Raw genomic sequence first — 24,781 nt, 5'->3', positions numbered from 1 at the left:
TTCTTGCTTAGCCTCCCTGCCTTTCTGGGAATGTGCTGCTATGGGAACTCATAAGTCAGTGATGGGCAACCTTTTGCATCCTGGTGTTGCTGTACCCCCAACTCCCATCAACCTCAGTCAGCATAGGATAATGGAAATTGCAGTTCACCCATGTATCTAGGGCCACAGGTTCCCCACACTTGTTCTAAGACAGCAGTCTCCCCTACTCGCCAACAACGTGACCAGAAGAGTTTTGAATCTCCCATGCAACAGCCCTCTGCCAGTACAGTGGTACCTCAGGTTACAGACGCTTCAGGTTTCAGACTCCGCTAACCCAGAAATATTACCTCGGGTTAAGAACTTTGCTTCAGGATGAGAACAGAAATCGTGCTCCAGTGGCGTGGCAGCAGCAGGAGGCCCCATTAGCTAAAGTGGTGCTTCAGGTTAAGAACGGACCTCCGGAACAAATTAAGTACTTAACCCGAGGTACTACTGTAATGTGCAAATGAGGCCTTAGAGCAATGGTGACTAGACGTTCTCCTCACCCCATGGACCACTTGAAAATTGCTAAAGGTCTTTACGGACCACCTAGTGATTTTTCTGTCCTAGTCATTGCTAGATGATTTGTAATTGTATTTTATTGTTTTACAATTCCATAACATTCAATATCAGATGCAATATAAGAAATAAAAGAAGCAATACAATTACAATTTAAGAGTATTTAAGGTGATAGATATTCCCTCTCAAGCCACAAATCCAATGGCACACTGCAGACCAGGTGAATGAAGCCTGTGAGCCATGTTTTGGGAACCCCTGCCTAGAGATTAAATCCATACCTCTCAGCATGTGTGCACGGTGTATTGGGTATGTGAGAGTCAAATAATGGCTTTAAGGTCTCCAGTTTGAGCAACTTTGGAGATGATCAAGAGGCACAAGATTAGAGGAGTCACACATGGAAAAGCCCCAGAGTTCATCCACCCTGCAAAGAAACCTGACACGTACATTCCATTTCCCAGCAGTCAAAGTTTCCTTCCTAGCCCATGGCTTTTCCCTCTTCCATCAGAAGTCGCGTATGTGACGGAAGGCCAGTGCTCCATCTTGTTCACCTGTGCTGTGGCTTGCACAACCAGAGCACACATTTCCAGCTCCCTTTTTGAAACCCCTGACTTCATACATTGTAATATATTTTAAGCCAACACTGAGGGTTCAGATCGCAGATATGTGATTGACCCAAAGCGTCGTCCACTAACCCTTGGATCTTGTTGGAAGAGGGGGTAGGTATCCCCCTCCCCGCACGGGGCCAAATAAAACATTTCATTGTACAGTGGTACCTCGGTTTACAAACTTAATCTGTTCCAGAAGTCCGTTCTTAAACCGAGGTGCGCTTTCACTAATGAGGCCTCCCGCCGCCGGTGCCCTTCTACCGTTCTGATTCCGTTCTTATACCAAGGTAAAGTTCTCAAACCAGGACACTTTCCGGTTTTGCAGAATTTGTAAACCAAATCATTCTTAAACCGGACTGTTCTTAAACCAAGGTACCACTACTGTGGAGTTGCTCCTGGTGTTAAGAGAAAAACAACTGCTTTGCCATGCCATGGGGTGTTAGGGGAGTAGTAGTACCTCTGGTGAGGGACATGATGCGCTCCTTCTGGGGTAGTTTGTCCACCTTTGGTCCCTACCATGCACTCGGCTCTCACCTGTGACTTCTAGAAGCTGTCAGCATGAAACAGCGGCTGCACCCCAGGAATGGCTCTGACTGGCTGGCTAAACCAGGTGAGGGTAGCCGATGGGTCTCAAATCCTCTGTGAGTTAAGGACTTCACCTGCATGTGAAGACAGGCTCTGGTGGATTGAACAGACGAGACCAATAGTGGGTCCAGCAGTTAAGAAGGCGGTTTCTGCACGTGCTGTAGTGAGGGGCACCTGGGACTCGTCAACCTGGAGAAGGAAAATTCTGGTCCTAAACCAGTGCTGTACCTACGGGGGGCTAGCGGGGGGTTTTTTTTTTGCCCCGACAGAGCCTCCAGAGGGGCGCCATTAAGGTTCCCAACTGTTGCGATGCGTCCAAGGGAACGGGGGCAATTGGCAGACTCCTAGCTGGCTCCAGCCCACCGGCCGGCAGCCTGTCGAACTCCAGTCCTCAGTTCTGCATCAAAAAATGTGACTCAGAGCTTCAGAAGCCTTTCAGAAGCTGAGCACGCAAGCCAGCAGAAATAACAAAACTTCGCGACGGAAGGGCGGACAGAGGCGTATGTAAAGCATATTTAAAGGTAAAGGGACCCCTGACCATTAGGTCCAGTCGTGGCCGACTCTGGGGTTGCAGTGCTCATCTTGCTTTATTGGCCGAGGGAGTCAGCGTACAGCTTCCGGGTCATGTGGCCAGCATGACTAAGCCACTTCTGGCGAACCAGAGCAGCGCACAGAAACGCCGTTTACCTTCCCGCTGGAGCGGTACCTATTTATCTACTTGCACTTTGACGTGCTTTTGAATTGCTAGGTTGGCAGCAGCAGGGTCCGAGCAACGGGAGCTCACACCGTTGAGGGGATTCGAACCGCCGACCTTCTAATCGGCAAGTCCTAGCTTCTGTGGTTTAACCCACAGCGCCACCCGCATCCCATAAAGCATATTTACAAGCAGTTTATTCAGCATAGATCAGGACAAAGAAAACATGTCTGCTCTCTTTCATGTCCAAGAGCAAGAAGCATAAAGCAAAAGCTATTCACAAATGGAACTTCCCAGCAAGCTGTGCTGGAATTTAAACAGACATACAACAGCTCTACACATCTGTTTAGGTGGAACGGAACATCAATATCCTAACACCAGCCTGTGCGTGTATGTATGCAAATGAGCATGGGTTTGTGTGTGCCAAACTGGGTCTTTGCCCTGGGTGAAAGAAAGCCTAGTTTTGCCCCTGCTAAACCTCCACTGCCTTGTGGGATATCTTTGGAAGAAGAAAAAGCTAAGGAGTAAACCCTACGCGAATCTGGAGTGGAGTCCCTGAGACAGTTGTATGGTGCCTTGTTCTCTTCTGGCAACTCCTGTGGCCAAGCTGGTGCCAAAAGTCTTCTTCTGCTTTCCTTTGGACCACATCAGCATGGCCAAGAGGGGGTCTTCTCATCTGGGGAACCCAGAACCTCCATAGCCACTGCCCAGGCTTGTGTCCCAGGGACGTGAGTGAAACTGTGGTCTAAACAGGTCTAATCTTGGCCTTGAAGCAAGATTAACGCTGCACCCCATAGTCCTTTGACTGGACTAAACCATAAAGGGGTCCTTTACTTTTTTTTAACCCAGGGAGGTCACTTTGGTGCTGTTAAACCAACGGTTTGTCTTCACCCCTGGAGGCACACTCCATTGTCTCTTCAAGCAGAGGGATAACAGCCACCACCATGGTATCATTTTGTGTGTTCATCCCCACGTTGCACCTGGATTTAGGGATGTCACTAATCCAATAATTGTGCAGCTTCCTGGAGACACTTTCCAGGAAAGTACACCTTCCTGCTGGTGTTTTCCCCACCTCCATAGTCTTGCTCCACAGACTTCCTTGCTGTAATATGATGCTTGCGGGTGAATCCTCCCAGGACACCCAGTTTCATTCAGGTCTGTTCCTTACACTCAGTCGCGCATTACAGCAAGGCAACCTTCTTGGGTGCAGGAGAGACAGAAAGGAAAAGAGGACAGAAAGGCTCATGGATTTAATATGGAATACCTTTTCTACAGTGGAAAGAACGCTCTTCAAAGAAACATCTCTGCCAAAGGAGGTAAGAAAGCGATGGTTGGAAAGGGAAAGGAAGCAGAGGTGATTTTGGAAGAAGTATTCAATCTTTCTTCTGAGTTCTGGCTTAGAGGTCCTTTGGGGCTTACATGGATTATCTTGGACATTTTCCAGGGACTGGGCAAAAGCATTTCAATCTAGTGACAAGCACATCCTTTGCAGGCAGACAACCGCCCAGATTTAATCCCTGGCTCAGGCAACGGAAAAGATCAGGCAGCAGGAAAGATCGTAGCTTGAGGCTGGATCTAACATGCAGAAGAATGGGGTGGTAGACTCCTGATTCAGGGTAGAATGAACAGTTCCTTTTTTTTTTTGTAAATGCTTTTTATTGGTGTTTCATTTAATACAAACAAAATACAGTAAAATTCAACAGTCATTTACCCACATTCTTTCCCCACACTCTTGACTTCCTTCCCTCCCTTCAACAGGTTTTCTTATGTCAGTTACTTTTCCACAGTTTCTTATTGTATCCAATCCTGTCTACATCGTAAGATTTATTTCAGAGTCTTCAAATTTCTACAGCTATTATTTTATGTACTCCATAAATTTACTCCAATCTTTTTGGAATTTTGTTTCCTCCTGATTTTGGATCGTACAGGTCAGTTTTGCTAGTTCCACATAATCAACCATCTTCGTCTGCCACTCCTCTATTGTTGGTAATTTCCATTTTTTGGGCTACAAAGTTCTGGTAGAATGAACAGTTCCGATGCAGTTGCGGATCAAATTTACAAATGCTGTAAAAGATAAAATAGTGTAGAGACAGCAGGGAGAGCAAATTGCTTCTCCCAAATGGCTCGTTTTCTGCTTCTAGTTGTTTTTACTCAAGGGACCAATAAAAATGGTCTCTTCCCTTGCAGTTTGATTTGTGCAGTCCATTCTGCCATCTCATAATGTTAAATATCCAACCTGGGCTGCTGTGAGATGCTGCCGGCCAGAGCATTCCAGCAGTCTGTGTCTTCATAAATTAGCTTCATGTTAGCCTGTTGTGATTGTCTAGGGGTGCTTTCAGACTGTCGCTGGTTTAGGGTAGGATCGGGCCTTTTGCAGCAAGGAACATCCTGACTCATAGTTCAGTCTCTTAGACACTGGTATGCAAGCAGCTTTCTGACCTTTATTTGCCCCCTGTTCACACATGCATACACACACGAAGTAGGAGTAAAGCACAGCTTGCAGGCTGTTTGCCACCAAACCCCTTATTCGCTTACAGCCATGTGAAATCTGCCTCCCTGCCCTTAGCTAGCAAAATATTAGTGGCCTGATCAGGAACAAGATTACCTGGGGGTAGCTGTGTGGTGGGTCATGGGAACTTGCCTTAACACCCTTTTACAGTGGTACCTCGGGTTACATACGCTTCAGGTTACAGACGCTTCAGGTTACAGACTCCGCTAACCCAGAAATAGTACCTCGGGTTAAGAACTTTGCTTCAGGATGAGAACAGAAATCGTGCTCTGGTGGCGCGACGGCAGTGGGAGGCCGCATTAGCTAAAGTGGTGCTTCAGGTTAAGAACAGTTTCAGGTTAAGAACGGACCTCTGGAACGAATTAAGTACTTAACCCGAGGTACCACTGTACTTCACCTTTCTGCAGACAACTTCTGATGGAAAAGGACAGCACTTACTACAGAACCCTCTTTGGCTTCTGGGCTGGCAATGTGGTAAAGTGAAGTGCCCATCCCTTGTGGGAGGACGGATTAGTCTTGAGGGCTTCTAGTTGCTGACCCCTCTTTGGAAGCATTCCTCCTGAGGTTGAGTTATCGGCAACAGAGAGGGTGTGTTTGTGCGCTTGGGACTTCCTCTTGTATGCATTCTTACTGTCATAACCTGGAAACAAACTAGGCGATTGTCCTATCCGACCTTCCTCATTGTTCAGCCGTATTTTTAGTAACTCTTGTCAGGCCAGGCAAACCGGGAGAACAGGTGGAGTCTTCATTCTGTGCCAACAGCATCTGACACGTTGTGGATTGCAATGCCTCTCGTTGCAAACTTTGCATAAGAAATGCTCCTGTAATTTCCATGTTCCAGTGGTGGGTGGTTTACCGGTACTTGCAAATACAGACTTTAATCATTTTATCTGCTGTCAGCTTGTGGTGCTTTGAACAGTTGTTTTCTCATATGTATATATATATGCGCACAATCGTTTTATATTTTGATGTCTCGTGAGCTGCTTTTTCTCATATATATATATATGAGAAAATCCCTACACAGATCTGGCTGGCACAAGGCACAAAACCACAGCTCGCCCCTATACACGAAGCCAAGCCAGAGCACAACTAAATGCAGCACAGCCATCTTCTCAGAAAAACTCTTCACAAGCTCAAGAGGTCAAGACACGAAAGCTTTAGCAACTAATCTACACTTAATGACCCACCCAGTGGTATTCAGAATATCACTCATGAAATCACCCAAGATATCCCTCAAGTAATTAAGGAACAAAAGAAGAAAAGGCACACTAATCTAGGAACTTCCTCTCTGCCCAGAACGTTGGAGGCTATACACCACACCCCTCAACAGTATTTATAGGAACTCAAACACCAGACTCTGCTCTGTTCCAGTAACAAGAAGCCGAAAGCACCAGCCTGAAGATGACGAGTGAGACCTCGTCGAAACGTCGCACAGACACCCCGACTCTTACACGGGAAGACACCCGAAGACACCAAAACCTGCATATATATATATATATATATATATGCTTTCGTAGATTTTCACGGGTACAGGAATGCAGGTTTTGGTGTCTTCGGGTGTCTTCCCGTGTAAGAATCGGGGTGTCTGTGCGACGTTTCCAGTAACAAGAAGCCGAAAGCACCAGCCTGAAGATGACGAGTGAGACCTCGTCGAAACGTCGCACAGACACCCCGATTCTTACACGGGAAGACACCCGAAGACACCAAAACCTGCATATATATATATATATATATATATATATATATATACGCACAATCGTTTTATATTTTGACGTCTCGTGAGCTGCTTTGTGAGGGTTTTATGCCACGAAAGGCAGCCTTAAAAATACTTCTATCTATTCAGGAGCTACCATTTCTCAAGACGAAACTTCACCATCGCAAAGTTTTCAGCTTTTACTTAAAAGGGGGGGAAGGGGGGGACATCTGGGCACTTTACAGTGGTACCTCGGGTTAAGAACTTCATTCATTCTGGAGGTCCGTTCTTAACCTGAAACTGTTCTTAACCTGAGGTACCACTTTAGCTAATGGGGCCTCTCACTGCCGCTGTGCCACCACCGCACGATTTCTGTTCTCATCCTGAAGCAAAGTTCTTAACTTGAGGTACTACTTCTGGGTTAGCAGAGTGTGTAACCTGAAGCGTTTGTAAGCAGAGGTACCACTGTACAGGTCTTCATCCTGCAGTGTTAAACTCTGGAACTCACTTCCACAGGAGACGGCCACGAATGAGGATGGCTTTCAAAGAGGATTAGACAAATTTGTGCAGGATGAGACTGTCGTTGGCTGCTAAAGCTGATGACTGTGATTTACCACATTGCTAGAGGCAGTAATGCTTTGGAATACCAGTGGCTGGGCATCACAGGCGGGGAGACTGCTGTTATGCTCAGACTCTGCTTTTGGGATTAACCACGGGCATCTGGTTGGCCACTGCGAGAACCAGATCCAGAACGAGGCAGCTCACTTGTCGGCTCCAGCAAACTCTTCTCGTGCTCTTAAATTAAGAACGCTCCCACCCCCCTCAGTTATTAAATACTTTTGTTAAGTAAATAATAATAATTTATTATTTATACCCCGCCCATCTGGCTGGGTTTCCCCAGCCACTCTGGGTGGCTTCCAACAGAATATTAAAATACAATAACCTATTAAGCATTAAAAGCTTCCCTAAACAGGGCTGCCTTCAGGTGTCTTCTAAAAGTCTGGTACAGTCATACCTTGGGTTAAAGTTGCTTCAGGCTGAGCGTTTTTGGGTCGCACTCCGTGGCGACCCGGAAGTAACGGAATACATTACTTCTGGGTTTCGCCACTCGTGCATGCACAGATGCTCAAAATGACATCATGCACATGCGCAGAAGCGGCGAATCGCGACCTGCGCACGCACAGACACGGTTGCGTTCTCTTCAGGGTGCGTATGGGGCTCCGGGAATGGATCCCGTTCACATCCAGAGGTACCACTGTAGTTTTTTTCCTCTTTGACATCTGGTGGGAGGGCGTTCCACAGGGCGGGTGCCACTACCGAGAAGGCCCTCTGCCTGGTTCCCTGTAACTTGGCTTCTCGCAGTGAGGGAACCACCAGAAGGCCCTCAGCGCCGGACCTCAATGTCCGGGCTGAACGATGGGGGTGGTTATGTAGCAGTTAAGAGTCTCAAACAACGACCAGGGAGCCCTGGATTCAAATCTCCACTCAGCCATGGCATTCACGGGCAGACCTTTGCTGCTCATCTCACAGGCCATTGTACCTCACAGGGTTATTGTGAGGTTAACATGTAGAGGAGAACTATGTGTGCTACTTCATGCTTGGAGGAAAGGTGGGTGGGATTAAAAAAAATACACTAAATATGATTGAAAAAGAGGAAAAATAAGCAAGGGCAGCTTTTATGAGCCTTGCCTGAGAAGCTAGACTGGTTCAAATTGTGTTTCTTCCAGAATTTTAAAAGGGGTGGGATGGAATCATTTGCTCTTTTGCATTTGGCCACCTGGCTAGTAAGGTCGGCATGGTTTTTTTAAAAAGACTTTTTCTCTTTTTATTCTGGGATAAGCAATTGTGAAAATCACAGGCTTCTGGTTTCTCTTAACTGCATACCCTTGCCAGAAACCATTCTTCCTTCAGAGCACAGCACCTCTTCTTCCCACAATCTACTGCGTCTGAAAATGTTTTGTGTGTAACAAGCAACTTGAAAACTGGAGTTAATTAGCACCTGCAAATGTTCCCTGATCTCGCCAACACTCCAGCTGATCTTCCCAACTCACCTCTGCTCCTAAATAAAGCTTCTGTTGCTAAGCACAGCGCTGCCACCTTTTTTGTCTGACAGGGCTCCTCTATCTGTGAAGCACATGGAAATTCAACCGATGCAGCCTTTTCCTGGGCAATAGTAAGGGAGAGCTCCACCTGTTGAATGTTTGCCACCTATCAATCAGAACTACACCAGAAAGACCACAATCTTAACAGTCCCACCCTAACCATGTTGACTCTAAACAACTTTTGCATTCAAGGAAGTAGTGCCTTTAGGAGCTATAGCAAACAATGCTTACTTGGAAGTAAATCACAGTTCAATGTGGCTTACTCACATGTAAGTATGTGCAGGAGTGCTGCCTTTACTCCAAATGAATTTTCATTTCCAATGGGAGTTACTCTCAAGACAGTGTGCCTAAGGACTGCCGCTGTGTGGCCCAATGCTATATGCATTATTACTCTCAGGACAAATACCACATAATAGATTTAAGGGACATGGCTTCTATCAACAAATTATGGGAATTGTAGTTTGTTAAAAGTCGCTGGGAACTCTTTCTCTCTTAGGGATAAACTACAGTTCTAACCACAATCCTATAGCTATATAATCCAAACCTGCTTTCTTGGAAGTAAAGCCCACTGAAATCAATGGGGGTTAAAGTCTGAGTAAACATGGTAAAGATTTGCAGCAAAGGTTTTGCAGCAAAACAAGAAAGTTCTGCGATACGGTAAAAGACAAACAAATTATGCTATAAACTTTTATGGACTATAGTCCATGTCATCAGACTTATACAGTGGTATCTCAGGTTACATACGCTTCAGGTTACAGACTCAGTTAACCCAGAAATAGTGCTTCAGGTTAAGAACTTTGCTTCAGGAGGAGAACAGAAATCATGCTCCAGCAGCGCGGTGGAAGCAGCAGGAGGCCCCATTAGATAAAGTGGTGCTTCAGGTTAAGAACAGTTTCAGGTTAGGAACAGACATCTGGAACGAATTAACTACTTAACCTGAGTTACCACTGTAAAGTGTTGCTCTGAGTTATAAATATGCATAGTATATATTTATTGGGACCTGTTGCTGCAAATTTGTTAAAGTTACCGGGAAGTATAGTTCTGTGAGGAGTGAACTACAATTCCCAAGGTTCTTGGAGCGGGTGTTTTAAATATACAGTGGTACCTTGGGTTAAGAACTTAATTTGTTCTGGAAGTCCATTCTTAACCTGAAACTGTTCTTAACCTGAAGCACCATTTTAGCTAATGGGGCCTCCCACTGCCGCCAGAGCACGATTTCTGTTCTCATCCTGAAGCAAAGTTCTTAACCCAGGTACTATTTCTGGGTTAGCGGAGTCTGTAACCCGAAGCGCATGTAATCCAAGGTACCACTGTATAGTGAGTATGCAGCTTTATTTTGGACCTCTTTAACCTGACTTGTGAAAATTAAGATCATGTACACGATTGTTGGGAACCAGCCTCTCTCTCCCCCCCCCCCAATTAAAACATCGTGTTTTAATTGTAACCTGCTCTGGGACCTTCAGGTGAAGGCTGGGCAAAATAAAATAATAACTATAATTATTATTAACACCCCATTAAACTCAGTCATTTTTGAGTAACCACATATTAAAGGATGACACTGTCCGTGCTCTGGAGCAGTCCTCAGATTACCCCTCCCCCAAGTCAAGGGAAAGCCTCAAACTCCATATTTTTTTTACAATTTGTGCAAAAAAGAGGAAATTTGAGCATGCATTTCTTAGCCCTCTTTGAGAAGCTACAGAGAGAGAAATCCTTCTACACAACTTTTATTTTTATTTTTATTTCATTTTTCAACAGTGCTATTTGCATTTAAAACATTTCCAACTTTTGCACATCTGGGATTACTTGAATACCCGGACTTCCCTCTCCCCCAGTTTCCAATATTTATCCGTTCTTTTTACTGCATCCAATTACATTTTATCAAATTCACTTTTAACATTAACCTTGTTAATGTTACAAGTGTTATAACAATCCTGCTGACGTCTTTAAACCTTCACAGCGATCTTTAAGGTGCTCTATGAATTTTCCCCACCTTCTGCACAACTTTTTAAAGGCATTTTGCTAGCCGGCACCAACTCCATCTCAGGGGCCTAACCATCCGCAGCCCTTCCCCTTTTGTCCAATTCAGAGGGGAAGAATGGGTTCCCTTTTTCTTTTCTTTTTTTGCGCGTGCACCGGCTTTAAGACCCAGCAGAAAAGGGAAGCAGGGAAGGGAGTGGGGGGTGGAAGAAGGCACGGAGAATTGAGGAACTTGCGTGGAGCAGCTCGGCCGGGCAGCAGCAGCAGCAACAGCAGCCTGGGCACTTTTTGCGCACCTGGCACAGAAGAGGTGGGGATCTAACCTGTTGCAGCCGCTCCGCAGCCACCATGCGGGAGACTCTTTTCAAGGACAACTTCTGGGTGAGAGGGGAGAAAGCGTGGGAGCGTGTCCGGTCTCTGGAAGGAAAAGTTAGACGTCCACCCCTCTCCTTTAAGGCTTAGCTATAAGGGGTTGGGGAGAGGGGGCGTTTGAATACCTGCAGCAAAGCTGCACAGATGCAATGCGCAGACCCTGCGCCTCTAAGGGCGAATCTCTCGCCAGGTGCGCGCGTCCTCCTGGCGGTGCAGCTGTTTTTGTGTCTGTGTGCGGTGGTGGAGGGGAAGCGCAGCTGGCGCAATTGCTCCCTCTGGGCAGCTCTTAAAGGCGCAAGGGCTGTTTGGGGGATTCAAAAGGGGGAGGCGACGTCCTACCTTGAGGCTGGTTTGAGCCCTGCGTGGCGCCTCGCAGTGGCGTAGCGTGGGTTGTCAGCACCCGGGGCAAGGCAAGTAATTTGCGCCCCCTAACCCTAACCCCCAGATGTTGGCCCGGTGCGGCCGGGCCCCCCCCTGCACCCCCCACGCTACGCCACTGGCGCCTCGAGCGAAGCGTCTTGTCCCAGCCAGAAGGTTGTAAGCGATTTATCGCGGCTTAAAAGTTTTATTTTGTGCAGGTGAGAGCTAAGGAAATGGACCTTGGTCCTAGAAACGCGTGTCACAGCGAATTTGTGCTGAGCTTTAGGGTGTTGCATAGATACATAGAGTCACTGAATTGCATGGGACCCTGCGGGTCGTCTAGACCAATCCCCTGAAATGCGTGAATTTGCCCCCTGCGAGGATCGAACCTGCAACCTTGGCATTACAGTATTGGCACCAGGCTCTAACGCATGGGCTGTGTGGGGGTCTGGATTGAGCAGCCGCTGTTTCTGGTCCCTCCCTGTCCTTAAATGCTCCGCTGTCCTTCTGAGTCTCTTCCTTTTTCTGCCTGCCTCTTCCTGCTCATTCTCCAGGGTCTCAGCAGAGAGGTGTGCCGGCCAGCGGCCAGTCCAGATGCTGATCCTGTTCTCACAGTGGCCAGCCAGTGGGAAGCCTGCATGGCAGACCTCAGTGCAACAGCATTCACGATTCCTGGCAACTAATATTGAGAGGCACAATGCCTTCGGAGCAAGAGGCGGAATTTAGCCATTTTTAGCCTTTCCCTCCATGAATTTGCCTAACCATCCACTGTTGGTGGCCACTGTCGCCTCTTGAGAGATAGCTTGGGAGGCATCATGGTGTAGTGGTTAAGAGCGGTAGACTTGTAATCCGGTGAACTGGGTTCGCTTCCCCGCTCCTCCACATGCAGCTGCTGGGTGACCTTGGGCCAGTTACACTTTTCTGAAGTCTCTCAGCCTCACTGATCTCACAGAGCGTTTGTTGTGGGAGAGGAACGGAAAGGAGAATGTTAGCCGCTTTGAGACTCCTTAAGGGGAGTGAAAGGGACACGGGTGGCGCTGTGGGTTAAACCACAGAGCCTAGGACTTGCTGATCAGAGGGTCGGCGGTTCGAATCCCCACGACAGGACGAGCTCCTGTTGCTCGGTCCCTGCTCCTGCCAACCTAGCAGTTCGAAAGCACGTCAAAGTGCAAGTAGATAAATAGGTACCACTCCGGCGGGAAGGTAAACGGCGTTTCTGTGCGCTGCTCTGGTTCGCCAGAAGCGGCTTAGTCATGCTGGCCACATGACCCGGAAGCTGTACGCCGGCTCCCTCGGCCTATAGAGCGAGATGAGCACCGCAACCCCAGAGTCGGTCACAACTGGACCTAATGGTCAGGGGTCCCTTTACCTTTACCTTTAAGGGGAGTGAAAGGCGTGATATCAAGTCCAAACTCTTCTCTTCTTCTTGAGGGATTGAATTCCATGGTTTATTTAACTGTGTGCTGGGTGAAAAACGTCCTCTGGTCTGCCCTTGATCTTCCAACAGACATTCAACTTCTTTGGATGTCGATGAGTTCCACAGTTACGCAAGAGGGAGGAAGGTTTTTCTCCATTCTGTTGTATGGGACTGTTCCCAAGTTCTAAAGTTATAAAGAGTGAGAAAAACGTATCTACTCTCTTCACACCATTCATAATTTTATAGACGCCTCTCGTGGCTCCCCTGCCTTTTGCTCAGCTTTTTAAAAACCACCAAGTCCCAGATGTTATCCTTCCTCATAGGGGAGTTGCTCCAGCCCCTTCTTGATCATTTCGGTTGCTGATTTTGGAATCTTTTTAAGCTCTACAATATCCATTTTGCGCCACAGTGACCAGAACTGTGGTTATATCATAGATTTGCATTTTATGTTCCTGCCCATTCCTAATTATTCATAAAAAGGAGTTTTCTTATCTACAGCTGCTGCACACTGGCTTAGCACCTTATTTAAGGTGCCTGGTATGACCCCAAGGTCTCTTTTCTGGTCAGCCACTGCTATTTCTGAGCTTGTTAGCATATATATCAAGTTAGAGGTGTTTTTTTGTTTGCGTTTTTGCCCTAATGTGCATCAGTTTACACTTGTTTACGCTGAATTTCATTTGCTATTTTAAAGCCCTTTCAGCCAGTTTTAAGATATTCTTTGTGGAGCTCTTCACATTCCCTTTGTTCAGAATACCAGGATTTGGCCTTGGCTCATCAGTTGTTGTAATGGTCATGAGCATGTGCAGAGTGCTTCCCTTGCACCGTCAAATTGTCCAGAGATAGGCCAAAAGTTTCCATGATTAGTAATGGAGGAGCCTCTCAGGTCATGCAAGCTGGAATAGATTTATATATCTTTTTTTAAAAAATTAGCCAGTGCCAACCTCCTTCTCTGACTTGCAACTATTATCTTATGTGATAAATGCATTTCTGGAATGCACTAAATTTATGCAGTGAATACTGCCATTTTCCTTCTTGCTATCCTAATAGGAACGATTCTGTTCCAATTCTGCTTTAGAATCTTATTTCTCTCCCGCTCTCTAAGCTGGTATACCATAGTGGCAAGCAGTCCAATCCCAACCAAACAGCCGTTTGGTTGATCCTAAGTTATTGTCTAACTGTGGATTTTGGAGGGTTTTCTCTCCCCCTCCCTTATGAACTGATAATAATAACAAATAATAATTTATTATTTGTAGCCCGCCCATCTGGCTGGGTTTCCCCTGCCACTCTGGGCGGCTTCTAACAAAAGATTAAAAATACATTAAAATGTCACACATTAAAAACTTCCCTGAAAAGATGTCTTCTAAATATCAGGTAGTTGTTTATCTCTTTGACATCTGGTGGGAGGGCGTTCCACAGGGTGGGTGCCACCACCGAGAAGGCCCTCTGCCTGGTTCCCTGTAGCTTTGCTTCTTGCAGCGAGGGAACCGCCAGAAGGCCCTTGGCTCTGGACCTCAGCGTCCGGGCTGAACGATGGGGGTGGAGACACTCCTTCAGGTATACTCAACCACTTTGAGAATCATTGCTCTGTGAGGGGAACGGGGTGGTCTCCTAACAACTCTCAGCAGCCCAAACAAACCACAGTTTCCAGGATTTTTGGGGAGGAATTCATGACCATTTAAAGTGGGATAATACTGCTATACAGTGGTATCTCAGGTTAAGTACTTAATTCGTTCTTAACCTGAAACTGTTCTTAACCTGAAGCACCACTTTAGCTAATGGGGCCTCCTGCTGCCGCCGCACCACCAGAACATGATTTCTGTTCTCATCCTGAAGCAAAGTTCTTAACCTGAGCTACTATTTCTGGGTTAGTGGAGTGTGTAACCTGAAGTGTATGTAACCTGAGGTACCACTGTAAATGTACAATTCAAGTGGTGCCTCAATGGATTTACAAAGCCAGGAACTCAGAAAAGGATACAGACCAGAGAAACAGCGAAAGATGAAGGACGCAGCAATTGGACACACACAAAAATCACTTGTACCATTTCACATCCTGCATATTTACATAGTAGCAAAGACAGACAACGGACCTTGACTCCCAGAGTTTAGGATCACACAGCGGGAGAGAACCTCTTGAAGGCTAACCATCTGGACTCTCTGCTTAAACCAATCCCTCTTCCCAGGGAACTCTGGGAATTATGTCTCTGGGAGGGGAACAGGGGAGTCTCCTTTCAACTTGCGGCACCCTTTACAAAACTACAGTTCCCAGGATTCTCTGGAAGAAGCATGAACTGGTAAAACTGGCCAGAAACATCAGGGGGAAGCTGCCAAGTGTGGATCCTTGGGATACAAACTCTGTATATGTTAAGTTGTGGGTGAACATATCAGACGACACAGCAATTCTTCAAACAGCTCTTGTTTATTCACAGGCCAGAACAGAACTGAACTGAAGGGTTCAGCCAGCCTGCTTATATAGAGCTCCAGTAGAACGCAGCAGTAACCATTTTCTGTAACTGTCCAATCACTGAACGTCACTTTCGATTCCTTATTTGCATATATGGACCTGAGTGAAAACTATCTACAGTATCCCCCTGCTGGCTCAGGGTGAGAACTTCAGTACATAACAGTATATCCTCAAGTGCTTTGAGGGGGCTTGCATTTCACTTCCTACTGTTGCGACCTTCATTGTCTTGCCCCCAACAGTTTGGCCTGCCATGTCAAGTGTGAAGCAATTCTCAGAAAAGGACCAACTGGAGAGATGGTCATCTGGAGCCTGGCCCTCGCTCCGCCCCCCCCAGCCAGCAGCTGATTGGGCAACCGGGGAGGTGGCGGGGCGACGGCCAGCAAGCAAAGGGGGTGTCGCCCAGGCACAGGTCCATAACTCAAAGGATTCCTTGCAAGAAAAGGGAAAAGTTGACAGCTATGTAGAGGTCACAAACCCCGCCCACTGCTTTGATGAGTGAGCTGTCATTCTCCCAGCCCTACCCAGAGATGCCTGGGATTGAACCTGGAGTCTTCTGCATGCAGAACAGATGCTCTACAACTGAGCTACAGCCCTAACTAACATTTCTGATCTGCAAGGAGTACACCTATGTGGTGTAGTGGTTAAGAGCAGTAGACTCGTAATCTGGGGAAACAGGTCCGCTTCCCCGCTCCTCCACATGCAGCTGCTGGGTGACTTGGGGCTAGTCACACTTCTTTGAAGTCTCTCAGCCTCACTCACCTCACAGAGTGTTTGTTGTGGGGGAGGAAGGGAAAGAAGAATGTTAGCCGCTTTGAGACTCCTTCGGGTAGTGATAAAGTGGGTTATCTAATCCAAACTCTTCTTCTTCTCTTCTTCAGCAGCTTCACTTAATCTCCTAGTCCAGCCTTTGCTAACATAGCACCCTCCAGAAGTGTTTGACTGCAACTCCCAGCAGTCCATGTCAAACCCTCTAAATTCTAAATATGCCCAATGTACCCCAAAAGTTCAGAGACACCCCCCCCGCTCTATTGCATACCTCCCTCCTTGCTGCCCCTGCTCCCCAGAGCTCCCCTTCTCCTGATGGAAAGCAGCTCCTTGCAATCAGCTCAGTTGGTAGAGCATGCGCCTCTTAATCTCATGGGTCATGGGTTCAAGTCCCACATTGGGCGAAAGATTCCTGCATTGCTGGGGGTTGGGCTAGATGACCCTCGGGGTCCCTTCCGACTTTACGTTTTTATGATTTCAACTCCACACGAAGAGGGTGCCTCTCTTCGCAACCGCTCCCGCCTTTGCCTCCTTTTCGCCTCTTTCCATTTCCTCCTGTCGCTTTGCCTTTTCAGTCTGAAAACCCGTGGGAAGAATTTGTTCCTTTTGCATGCACTTACCGTACAGCACCTACTGACTGAGGCGGGTTAAAAATAACAAACACTGTGGCACTCGCGCTAATAGCAGGTGCAGGTGGTGACAGCTGACAGAAATGGAAACAAGAGGCAGATATCGACATGCTTGGCATGTGCGTGTGAGAGAAAGAGGAGGAAACCCTGCGAAAATATGAAGGAAGTATTTAGGAAAGAGAAAGAAAAACCCCACGTTTCAGACTGAGAAGAGGGGCAGTGCCCTTCCTGTCAGGGGGGCAGATACAGTTCACCCTTATATTAGGAAGTGCCTTGCAAGGTTTGGGGGGAAACCCAAGTGCCTCACTGCTTAAAAATGGAACTAGAGGACATCTCAGCAAATGCAAAATTGCAACCACACATCTGCTGAGAGCAGAGTTGGTTTAGGATCTTTGGCTGTTTGAGGCAAACCAGAAAACAGCGCCCGCGACTCCTCCCATATGCCGCAACTGTCCCGTTTTGAGCGAGACATCCCCAATTGGCAGAAGCCACTTCCCAGACTGTATTGTTTTTATTTATGTTTCTGATACAATTCCATATCAAAGAGACAAACAGAAATGACGCAAGAAGCAAAAGAAACAACAACTCTGAAATAGAAAAGAAATAACAATGTTAGGATATCCCCAAAACAAACAGAAAACCGGAAAGCATTCCTCAGCTGACCTTCCCATCCTCTCCTTCCATGGCTCCTTTTGTCTCCTCTTTTTCTCATGTTTTCTTGGTTCGCCCCGTCTGTTGCAACTACTTATCACAAGAGACTAGGGCCCTGTGGGACTTGACATCTTTCCTCCGGGCCTGCAAGACAGAGCTGTTCCGCCTGGCCTTTGGTTTGGACTCAGTCTGACCCTTATGTTTCCCGCCCCTTATGGTTTTGATCTATGGGCTATTATTAAAATGAGGCTGCATTTTAAATTCCATTTTAACCTGTATCTTAAATTGGCCCCCCCCCCAATTATTACTGTAATTTTACTGGTGTTAGCTGCCCTGAGCCCGGCTCTGGCCGGGGAGGGCGGGGTATAAATAAAATTATTTATTTATTTATTTATTTATTTTATTACATAAACTTTAGTTAATTCCTACTCTGCTGAAGAAGCCCCTGGCGGTAGCCTGGGGAAACAGCACTCAAGGATTGCCCTGTCTTTCTGGATTTGCCGCCCCTCCGGGCTTTCCCCAGCCTGCCGCCCAAGGCAGCTGCCTCAGCCAGGCTAATGGGTGGACCGGCTCTGGTTGAGAGAAAAGGAGTGTTTGAGGAGGTGGCAACCGTTTCCTGCCCTGCTGCCCTGCATACGTTTATTATCTCTGCATTGCCAAGTTTAAAGCTTTATTGCCCATCATTCTTGCCTGCAAAGGGTCACTGTGCTTCTGTGAATTGCAGCTGAATTGTCACGGTCTTCCCTTTTACATTTGTTCATCCCTCTGAGCTTGTGGCTCACCATTTTAGTGTATTTTTGGTCTTTGTTGGAAGCCGCCCAGAATAGCTGGGGAAACGCAGCCAGATAGGCAGGGTACAAATAATAAATTACAGTGGTACCTCGGGTTAAGTACTTAATTCGTTCCAGAGGTCTGTACTTAACCTGAAACTGTTTTTAACCTGAAGCACCACATTAGCTAATGGGGCCTCCCGCTGCTGCTGCGCCGCCGGAGCACGATTTCTGTTCTCATCCTGAAGCAAAGTTCTTAACCTGAAGCACTATTTCTGGGTTAGCAGAGTCTGTAACCTGAAGTGTATGTAACCTGAAGTGTCTGTAACCCGAGGTACCACTGTATTATTATTATTATTATTATTATTATTATTATTATTATCCGCCCTCCTGCCTGCTGGGTTTGTAAGTGGTGTTCCTGCAACTGAGGACTGTGCCTTCGACCTGTGATTTGGATTTGATATCCTGCTTTATCACTACCTGAAGGAGTCTCAAAGCAGCTAACCTTCTCCTTTCCCTTCCTCCCCCACAACAAACACACTGTGAGGTGAGTGGGGCTGAGAGACTTCAGAGAAGTGTGACTGGCAGCTGCATGTGGAGGAGCGGGGAAGTGAACCTGGTTCCCCAGATTACGAGTCTACCGCTCTTAACCACTACACAGGACAGCAGCCCATGAAGCTTTACGCCGTGATAAATGAGTTTAGTTTTCAATGCATGCTATGGATGGGGATGTAGAGAGCCAGCAGCCGGCGACTGCATTGCTTTATTCCCTTCGCCCTTTTGAAACGGCGTCTGTCACTTCCTCCTCCCTCGCCAACTTCTCCCCGTCCCTCTTGACCTTGCAAAAACGGTGCTTGTGAAAGTGCAACTGAAGGTTTGCTCTCTGAAAGTGGGACTGCAGGACGCAGCGAGATGGTGGGCGAGCGGTTGCTCTTGTGTATTATTATTGCAGCTGGTGTGTTAATCGGCTTTTAAACCGCTGTCTTGAGGCCATTTGCACATAAAACCATTTGAAATGCCAAAACAACAGGTTAACATACATTGACGGTCACTTCTCGGGTCCAGAAGCAAAGGGGGTGGTTGGACTTCGACTCCCAAGATCCTTGACTACTGGGATTATGGGAGTTGTGGTCCCACAACAACTGGGGACCCAAAGTTGAGAAAGGCTGCCTTTGTTGTTGTTTAGTCGTTTAGTCGTGTCCGACTCCTCATGACCCCATGGACCAGAGCACGCCAGGCCCTCCTGTCTTCCACTGCCTCCCACAGTTTGGCCAAACTCATGCTGGTAGCTTCGAGAACACTGTCCAACCATCTTGTCCTCTGTCATCCCCTTCTCCTTGTGCCCTCCATCTTTCCTAACATCAGGGTCTTTTCCAGGGAGTCTTCTCTTCTCCTGAGGTGGCCAAAGTCTTGGAGCCTCAGCTTCAGGATCTGTCCTTCCAGTGAGCGCTCAGGGCTGATTTCCTTCAGAATGGATAGGTTTGATCTTCTTGCAGTCCATGGGACTCTCCAGAGTCTCCTCCAGCACCATAATTCAAAAGCATCAATTCTTTGGCGATCAGCCTTCTTTATGGTCCTCTCTCCCTGGACCCTGCGATCATCTTCTGAAGCCCTTCTTCATGTGCCTCCTCTGTGAGAGGTCCGGAGGGTGGCAACACTAAAACAGACCTTTTCTGCACTAGCTCCCCATTTGTGCAATGCTCTCCCTAGGGAAGTTCAGCTGCCACACCCATTATACACCTTTTGGCGCCAGGCAAAAACATTCCTCTTTAACCAGGCCTTTGGCTGACTCACATCCAATGCCCTTTTAAAACGGGTTGGGGGGGGACTACTGGGTTGCTCTTGTTTTTGTTTTTATTATGTATTTTGTGTTTTATATTGTGATTTTATGCTGTGAACTGGGACCTGTGGGTATAGGACAGTATACAAATTTTTAAACATCATCATCATAATTAATAATATTGTTTGAGTTATAGCCCTCCTTGGGGAAGAGAGCAGCTTTTGGACTGAGTCCACTTCTCAATGAATGATTAGAAGACAAACAGGGTTCCTGGTCTGTATTAACAGAAACTAGATAATGGAGTTAATAATAAATACTAATAATAAATTTTTATTTATACCCTGCCCTTCCCGGTTCAGAAAACCGGGCTCAGGGAGGCTAACAACAAATTTAAAACACTTAATTGATGCAACAAAAAACAGCATAAAATACAGTATAAAACGTGAATAACAATAAATTCAGAATTAAAAAATCAATTTAGGGGGGAAATCCATCCAATAAACATTAGATGACCACCAGGGCTAGCTGGCTAAATTAGTCCTATTTGGGCCAGCGAGGAGCACAATTCAAGAAGGACACTGACAAACTGGAACGTGTCCAGAGGAGGGCAACCAAAATGGTCAAAGGCCTGGAAACGATGCCTTATGAGGAACGGCTAAGGGAGCTGGGCATGTTTAGCCTGGAGAAGAGGAGGTTAAGGGGTGATATGATAGCCATGTTCAAATATATAAAAGGATGTCACATAGAGGAGGGAGAAAGGTTGTTTTCTGCTGCTCCAGAGAAGCGGACGCGGAGCAATGGATCCAAACCACAAGAAAGAAGATTCCACCTAAACATTAGGAAGAACTTCCTGACAGTAAGAGCTGTTTGACAGTGGAATTTGCTGCCAAGGAGTGTGGTGGAGTCTCCTACTTTAAGCAGAGGCTTGACAACCATATGTCAGGAGTGCTCTGATGGTGTTTCCTGCTTGGCAGGGGGTTGGACTCGATGGCCCTTGTGGTCTCTTCCAACTCTATGATTCTATGAGACCAGGGGAGAATTAGCTGTGGGGTCTCAGAGCGGGTGATCTTCATCAAAAGGGGAAGGGGAGGGGAGGAAGGGGAATGAAAGATCAGGCTAAGTTCAAATTAGCCTGGACTGTGATAGAAAAGTCACTGGAAAGGAAAATGAAAGTAAGAAAACAGGATACGGGGTCAAGTCTGGATTGTTTAATGTGCTAATGTGAAGCTGCTCTGTGTGCAGGAAGTCAGGAAGAGAAGTGGGAAAGGTGGGTGACGCTTTAATATGTGTAGAGCAGTGAAAACAAAACCCTGGACCTGTCAGAGGATTCTGGGCTGCACTTTCTGTTGCGTAATGACAGAGTTCAATGCAGGCAGTCAATTTCTGCTGCAATCCTTGCCCACCCGTAATATTTTAAAACTGCATTTTAATAACAGCAAAGAAATGTAAGAAAAGTTGGTTTTAGAGAAAGGGCAAGTTGTCACAGTTGCCTGTAAAGATGTATAGGTAAAGGGTAAAGGGGACCCCTGACCATTAGTCCAGTCATGGCTGACTCTGGGGTTGCAGCGCTCATCTCACTTTACTGGCCGAGGGAGCCGGCATACAGCTTCCGGGTCATGTGGCCAGCATGACTAAGCCGCTTCTGGCAAACCAGAGCAGCGCACAGAAACGCCGTTTACCTTCCCACCAGAGCGGTACCTATTTATCTACTTGCACTTTGATGTGCTTTTGAACTGCTAGGTTGGCAGGAGCTGGGACAGAGCAACGGGAGCTCACCCCGTCGCGGGGATTCGAACCACCAACCTTCTGATCGGCAAGTCCTTGTAAAGATGTATAGGATACATCAATACGATTTACTGAGCCTGTGACAAAATGGACCAAGAGGAAGTGAGGTCTGTATAGTAATTCCAAAGCAGGTTTTCTTAAACTTGGATTTCCAGCTGCAGTTGGATCACAACTCCCATTATCCCTAGCTAGCAGGACCAGTGGTCGGGGATGACGGGAGATGTAGTCCAACAACAGCTGAAGACACAAGTTTGGGAAACACTGTTCCAAATGGTTCCATGGTTTGAATTGAAACAATTGCAGTTTTTTACTCCAAAGAAGAGGATAGGAAATAACTCTGAACTGTACTAAATCCAGACATTCGCATAGAGCTGTGGTACCTGATGCTCCCGAGTCACTGTATAGAATAAAATTAAACGGCAAAGAAGCAATCTTGAACACTTTGCTTCCCGGACGCTTTTAGCGAGGTTCTTCCCCTCCAAGAACAGTGATTTGTTAAGACGTGGAATTCCAATTACAGAATCCTAGGCCCACTTCCTTGGGAAGGAGCCCCTCTGAATCATAGCTGTCAACTTACAGATTTGAAAATAAGGGACCAGCAGCCTCGAAAATAAGGGATCAGCAGCCAAAATAAGGGATTTTCCAAGCACAGGTATGTTCAACTTCTGAGCCCCTCTGAGCCAAAGGCAGAACGCGCAGCCAGCAGCCAAACAAAGCCTCAAGAGGTGGTTCCTACAGCACAGCAACCTGGCAAAGGGGATGCAGCCAGGAAAACCACTGTCACCTCTCTGCTGGGAAGTGCGGAGCAAAGGCGAGTCCCCAGGCAATGTGGCCAATTTGATCGGCACAAGGCATGCAAGCTCCACCCCCCAGTCGTTCTTAGACTCCTTACTGGGTGAGCAACGCAACCAAGCAACACAGTTGGAGCCTCCCTCCTTCCTGGCCGGGAGGGAGAGGAGCTGCTTCCTTTGAAACCCAGGAAATTTAAGGGGCATCATCACTAAGGGACAGCAGTGGGACACAGCTCTGGGATAAGGGACTTTCCCGCCAAATAAGGGACGGTTGACAGCTATGCTCTGAATTCAACAGGGGCTTACCCCTGAACAGACATGGAGATGGGTTGGAGCTCAGTGGCGAAGCATTTGTCTTGTGTGCAGAAGGTCCCAAGTTCAATACCTGACATCTCTAGACGGGGCCGGGAGAGACCCCTGCCTGAAACCTTGGAGAGCTGCTGCCAGTCAATGTAAAAAAGAAAAGAAAAGAAATAAAGGTAAAGGACCCCTGGACGGTTTAGTCCAGTCAAAAGTAACTATGGGTTTGTGGCTCTCATCTCGCTTTCAGGCTGAGGGAGCTGGCATTTGTCCACAGACAGCTTTCTGGGTCATGTGGCCAGCAGGACTAAACCGCTTCTGGTGCAATTGAACACTGACGGAAACCAGAGCGCATGGAAACACCGTTTACCTTCCCACTGTCAGGAGCTGGTCCTCCACTCAAGTAGGACCCTGGCAGAGACACATGCCCGACTGGCATGTTCTCTCCCTCCTGGTCGATCATTCAGGAGTTTCAAAAGCTTTCTTCAGCCTGAACATCACAGCAACCGATGCCATTGGCACACTTAGGGATCTGCAGAGTCTTCGCAGCTTGCATGACAGACCTCAGTGTTTTTGCTCATCTACTTTATTTACATATAAACACACACGGAACACTGCAACATGGCTCCCTCTCTCTCTAGCATCAGACAGCAAAGAGAAAAAGGACAAAGGACAATAGTCCCACTTCACAGAACACAGTAACACAAACATTCTGTCACTTCCCACTCCATGGAGTCAAAACATACACCGTCATGTGATAGACAGAAATTCCATGACTGCAATCATGGAGCAGGAATTCTAACACCCGCCACAGTGGTACCTATTTATCTACTCGCACTGATATGCTTTCGAACTGCTAGGTTGGCAGAAGCTGGGACAGAGCAATGGGAGCTCACCCCGCTGTGGGGATTTGAACCGCTGACCTTCTGAACATGGCAGCAGTGCCGACTCAATGGCAGGTGGCTCCTTCTCTCTTGTGCTCGGATGTCTCCTCTTGCTGCCTTTTCATTGTCCTCGGCTCTGCACTCAGCCTACTCCATCCCCTGTTCATTCAGAACATTGGGGGCCCCAGCTCCTCATCCAAAAAAATATTGGGGACCAGGGGACCCCAGAAGAGATGGGCCCCTAGGAGTCAGGGGCCCTGAGTCTCAGTCGGTTCAGTGGGGCTGTAGGCATGAGCAGAATTGTGCTGTATCTGGAATTTGGTTTCCATCTGCCTCCGGTCACTCTTTCTGTTGCACCAAGGACTCATCAGCGGCTGACTTGTCACCTTGAAACAGCCTGCCTACAGTTTCCACCCATATTCCTGCAAACAGCTCCTCTGGGGTTATTTCTGTTTATAGCTGTGCCACAGATGGTGACCTAGTTATGTTCCCAGCCGAAACATTTGCACTGGCTTCTTTGCCTCCGGCACTGGTGAGGAGACCTTGCGACGCTGAGGCTGGGCTTTGTGGCACTTGGCTGACCCAGCCCCATCTCGGTGGAGGACTTTGAGCTTTTAAAATTTCAGAGGCGCCTGTGTGATATTAACATTTGGCAACCCCGCTGCCCCTTGCCTTCCGTTGTTCGTCATGGTTGCAGTGCCCCCTGTGGTGCTCTCTCAGCTTGGTGCCCAGTGTGGGGGAACCAGTTGCAGCCCCTTAAATCCATCTCTGCCCATCTGAAACTCTCTGGTTATTCCAGGAGCGTTTAGGCCGGACTGAGCAAGGAGCAAATATAATCCAGCTGCTGCCAGTTTTTAAAAACACAGAACCAGAAAGGTGTGTGTTTCAGTCTCGTGACTGATTTACACCATCAAGTTCTCGGGTTGAGCAGGTGCACAAATGTTTGCTGTGCCGTCAAACAGCCCAGTGTTGGCTATTTTGACAATTAGTTGTGCTGCAGAAGGCGTGCTGGGGAGACCACACATTCAAGAAATGCAAAAGTAACTTTTGCTGGGTTTTAATAACAAAAACAAAAACTCATTTTACACTAAATTACAATACAGTGGTACCTCTG

General features: G+C 47.2%; 1 protein-coding gene and 1 long non-coding RNA gene across 4 annotated transcripts in view; one reads left to right on the top strand and one right to left on the bottom strand.

Annotated features, from left to right (window-relative positions):
• Positions 1 to 3,582: 3,582 nt before the first annotated feature.
• Positions 3,583 to 24,781, top strand: part of PSTPIP2 (proline-serine-threonine phosphatase interacting protein 2) — a 62,648-nt gene continuing 41,449 nt past the window's right edge. The window contains exon 1 of one of the 3 annotated variants that reach the window (XM_082242151.1): positions 3,583 to 3,737. In XM_082242151.1, the coding sequence (XP_082098277.1) occupies positions 3,666 to 3,737 (72 nt within the window). In that variant the 5' untranslated portion in view covers positions 3,583 to 3,665. Of the gene's footprint in view, positions 3,738 to 10,748; positions 11,084 to 24,781 lie in introns of those variants that run through there. The other 2 variants (XM_082242152.1, XM_082242153.1) reach the window with 2 other exon arrangements.
• On the bottom strand, positions 3,747 to 12,265 carry LOC309514293. Its single transcript, XR_014211893.1, has 4 exons — positions 11,578 to 12,265; positions 11,414 to 11,443; positions 7,238 to 7,354; positions 3,747 to 4,485 (listed from the first exon to the last, which is right to left on the bottom strand). It is a non-coding gene; the product is annotated as an uncharacterized lncRNA (long non-coding RNA).

This window comes from Podarcis vaucheri (genome assembly GCF_965113315.1).
Source record: "Podarcis vaucheri genome assembly, chromosome: 11".
NCBI classification, from domain to species: Eukaryota; Metazoa; Chordata; class Lepidosauria; order Squamata; family Lacertidae; genus Podarcis; species Podarcis vaucheri.
Note: the sequence above shows the minus strand (reverse complement) of the source record. Positions and strands in the feature narration are given on the sequence as shown.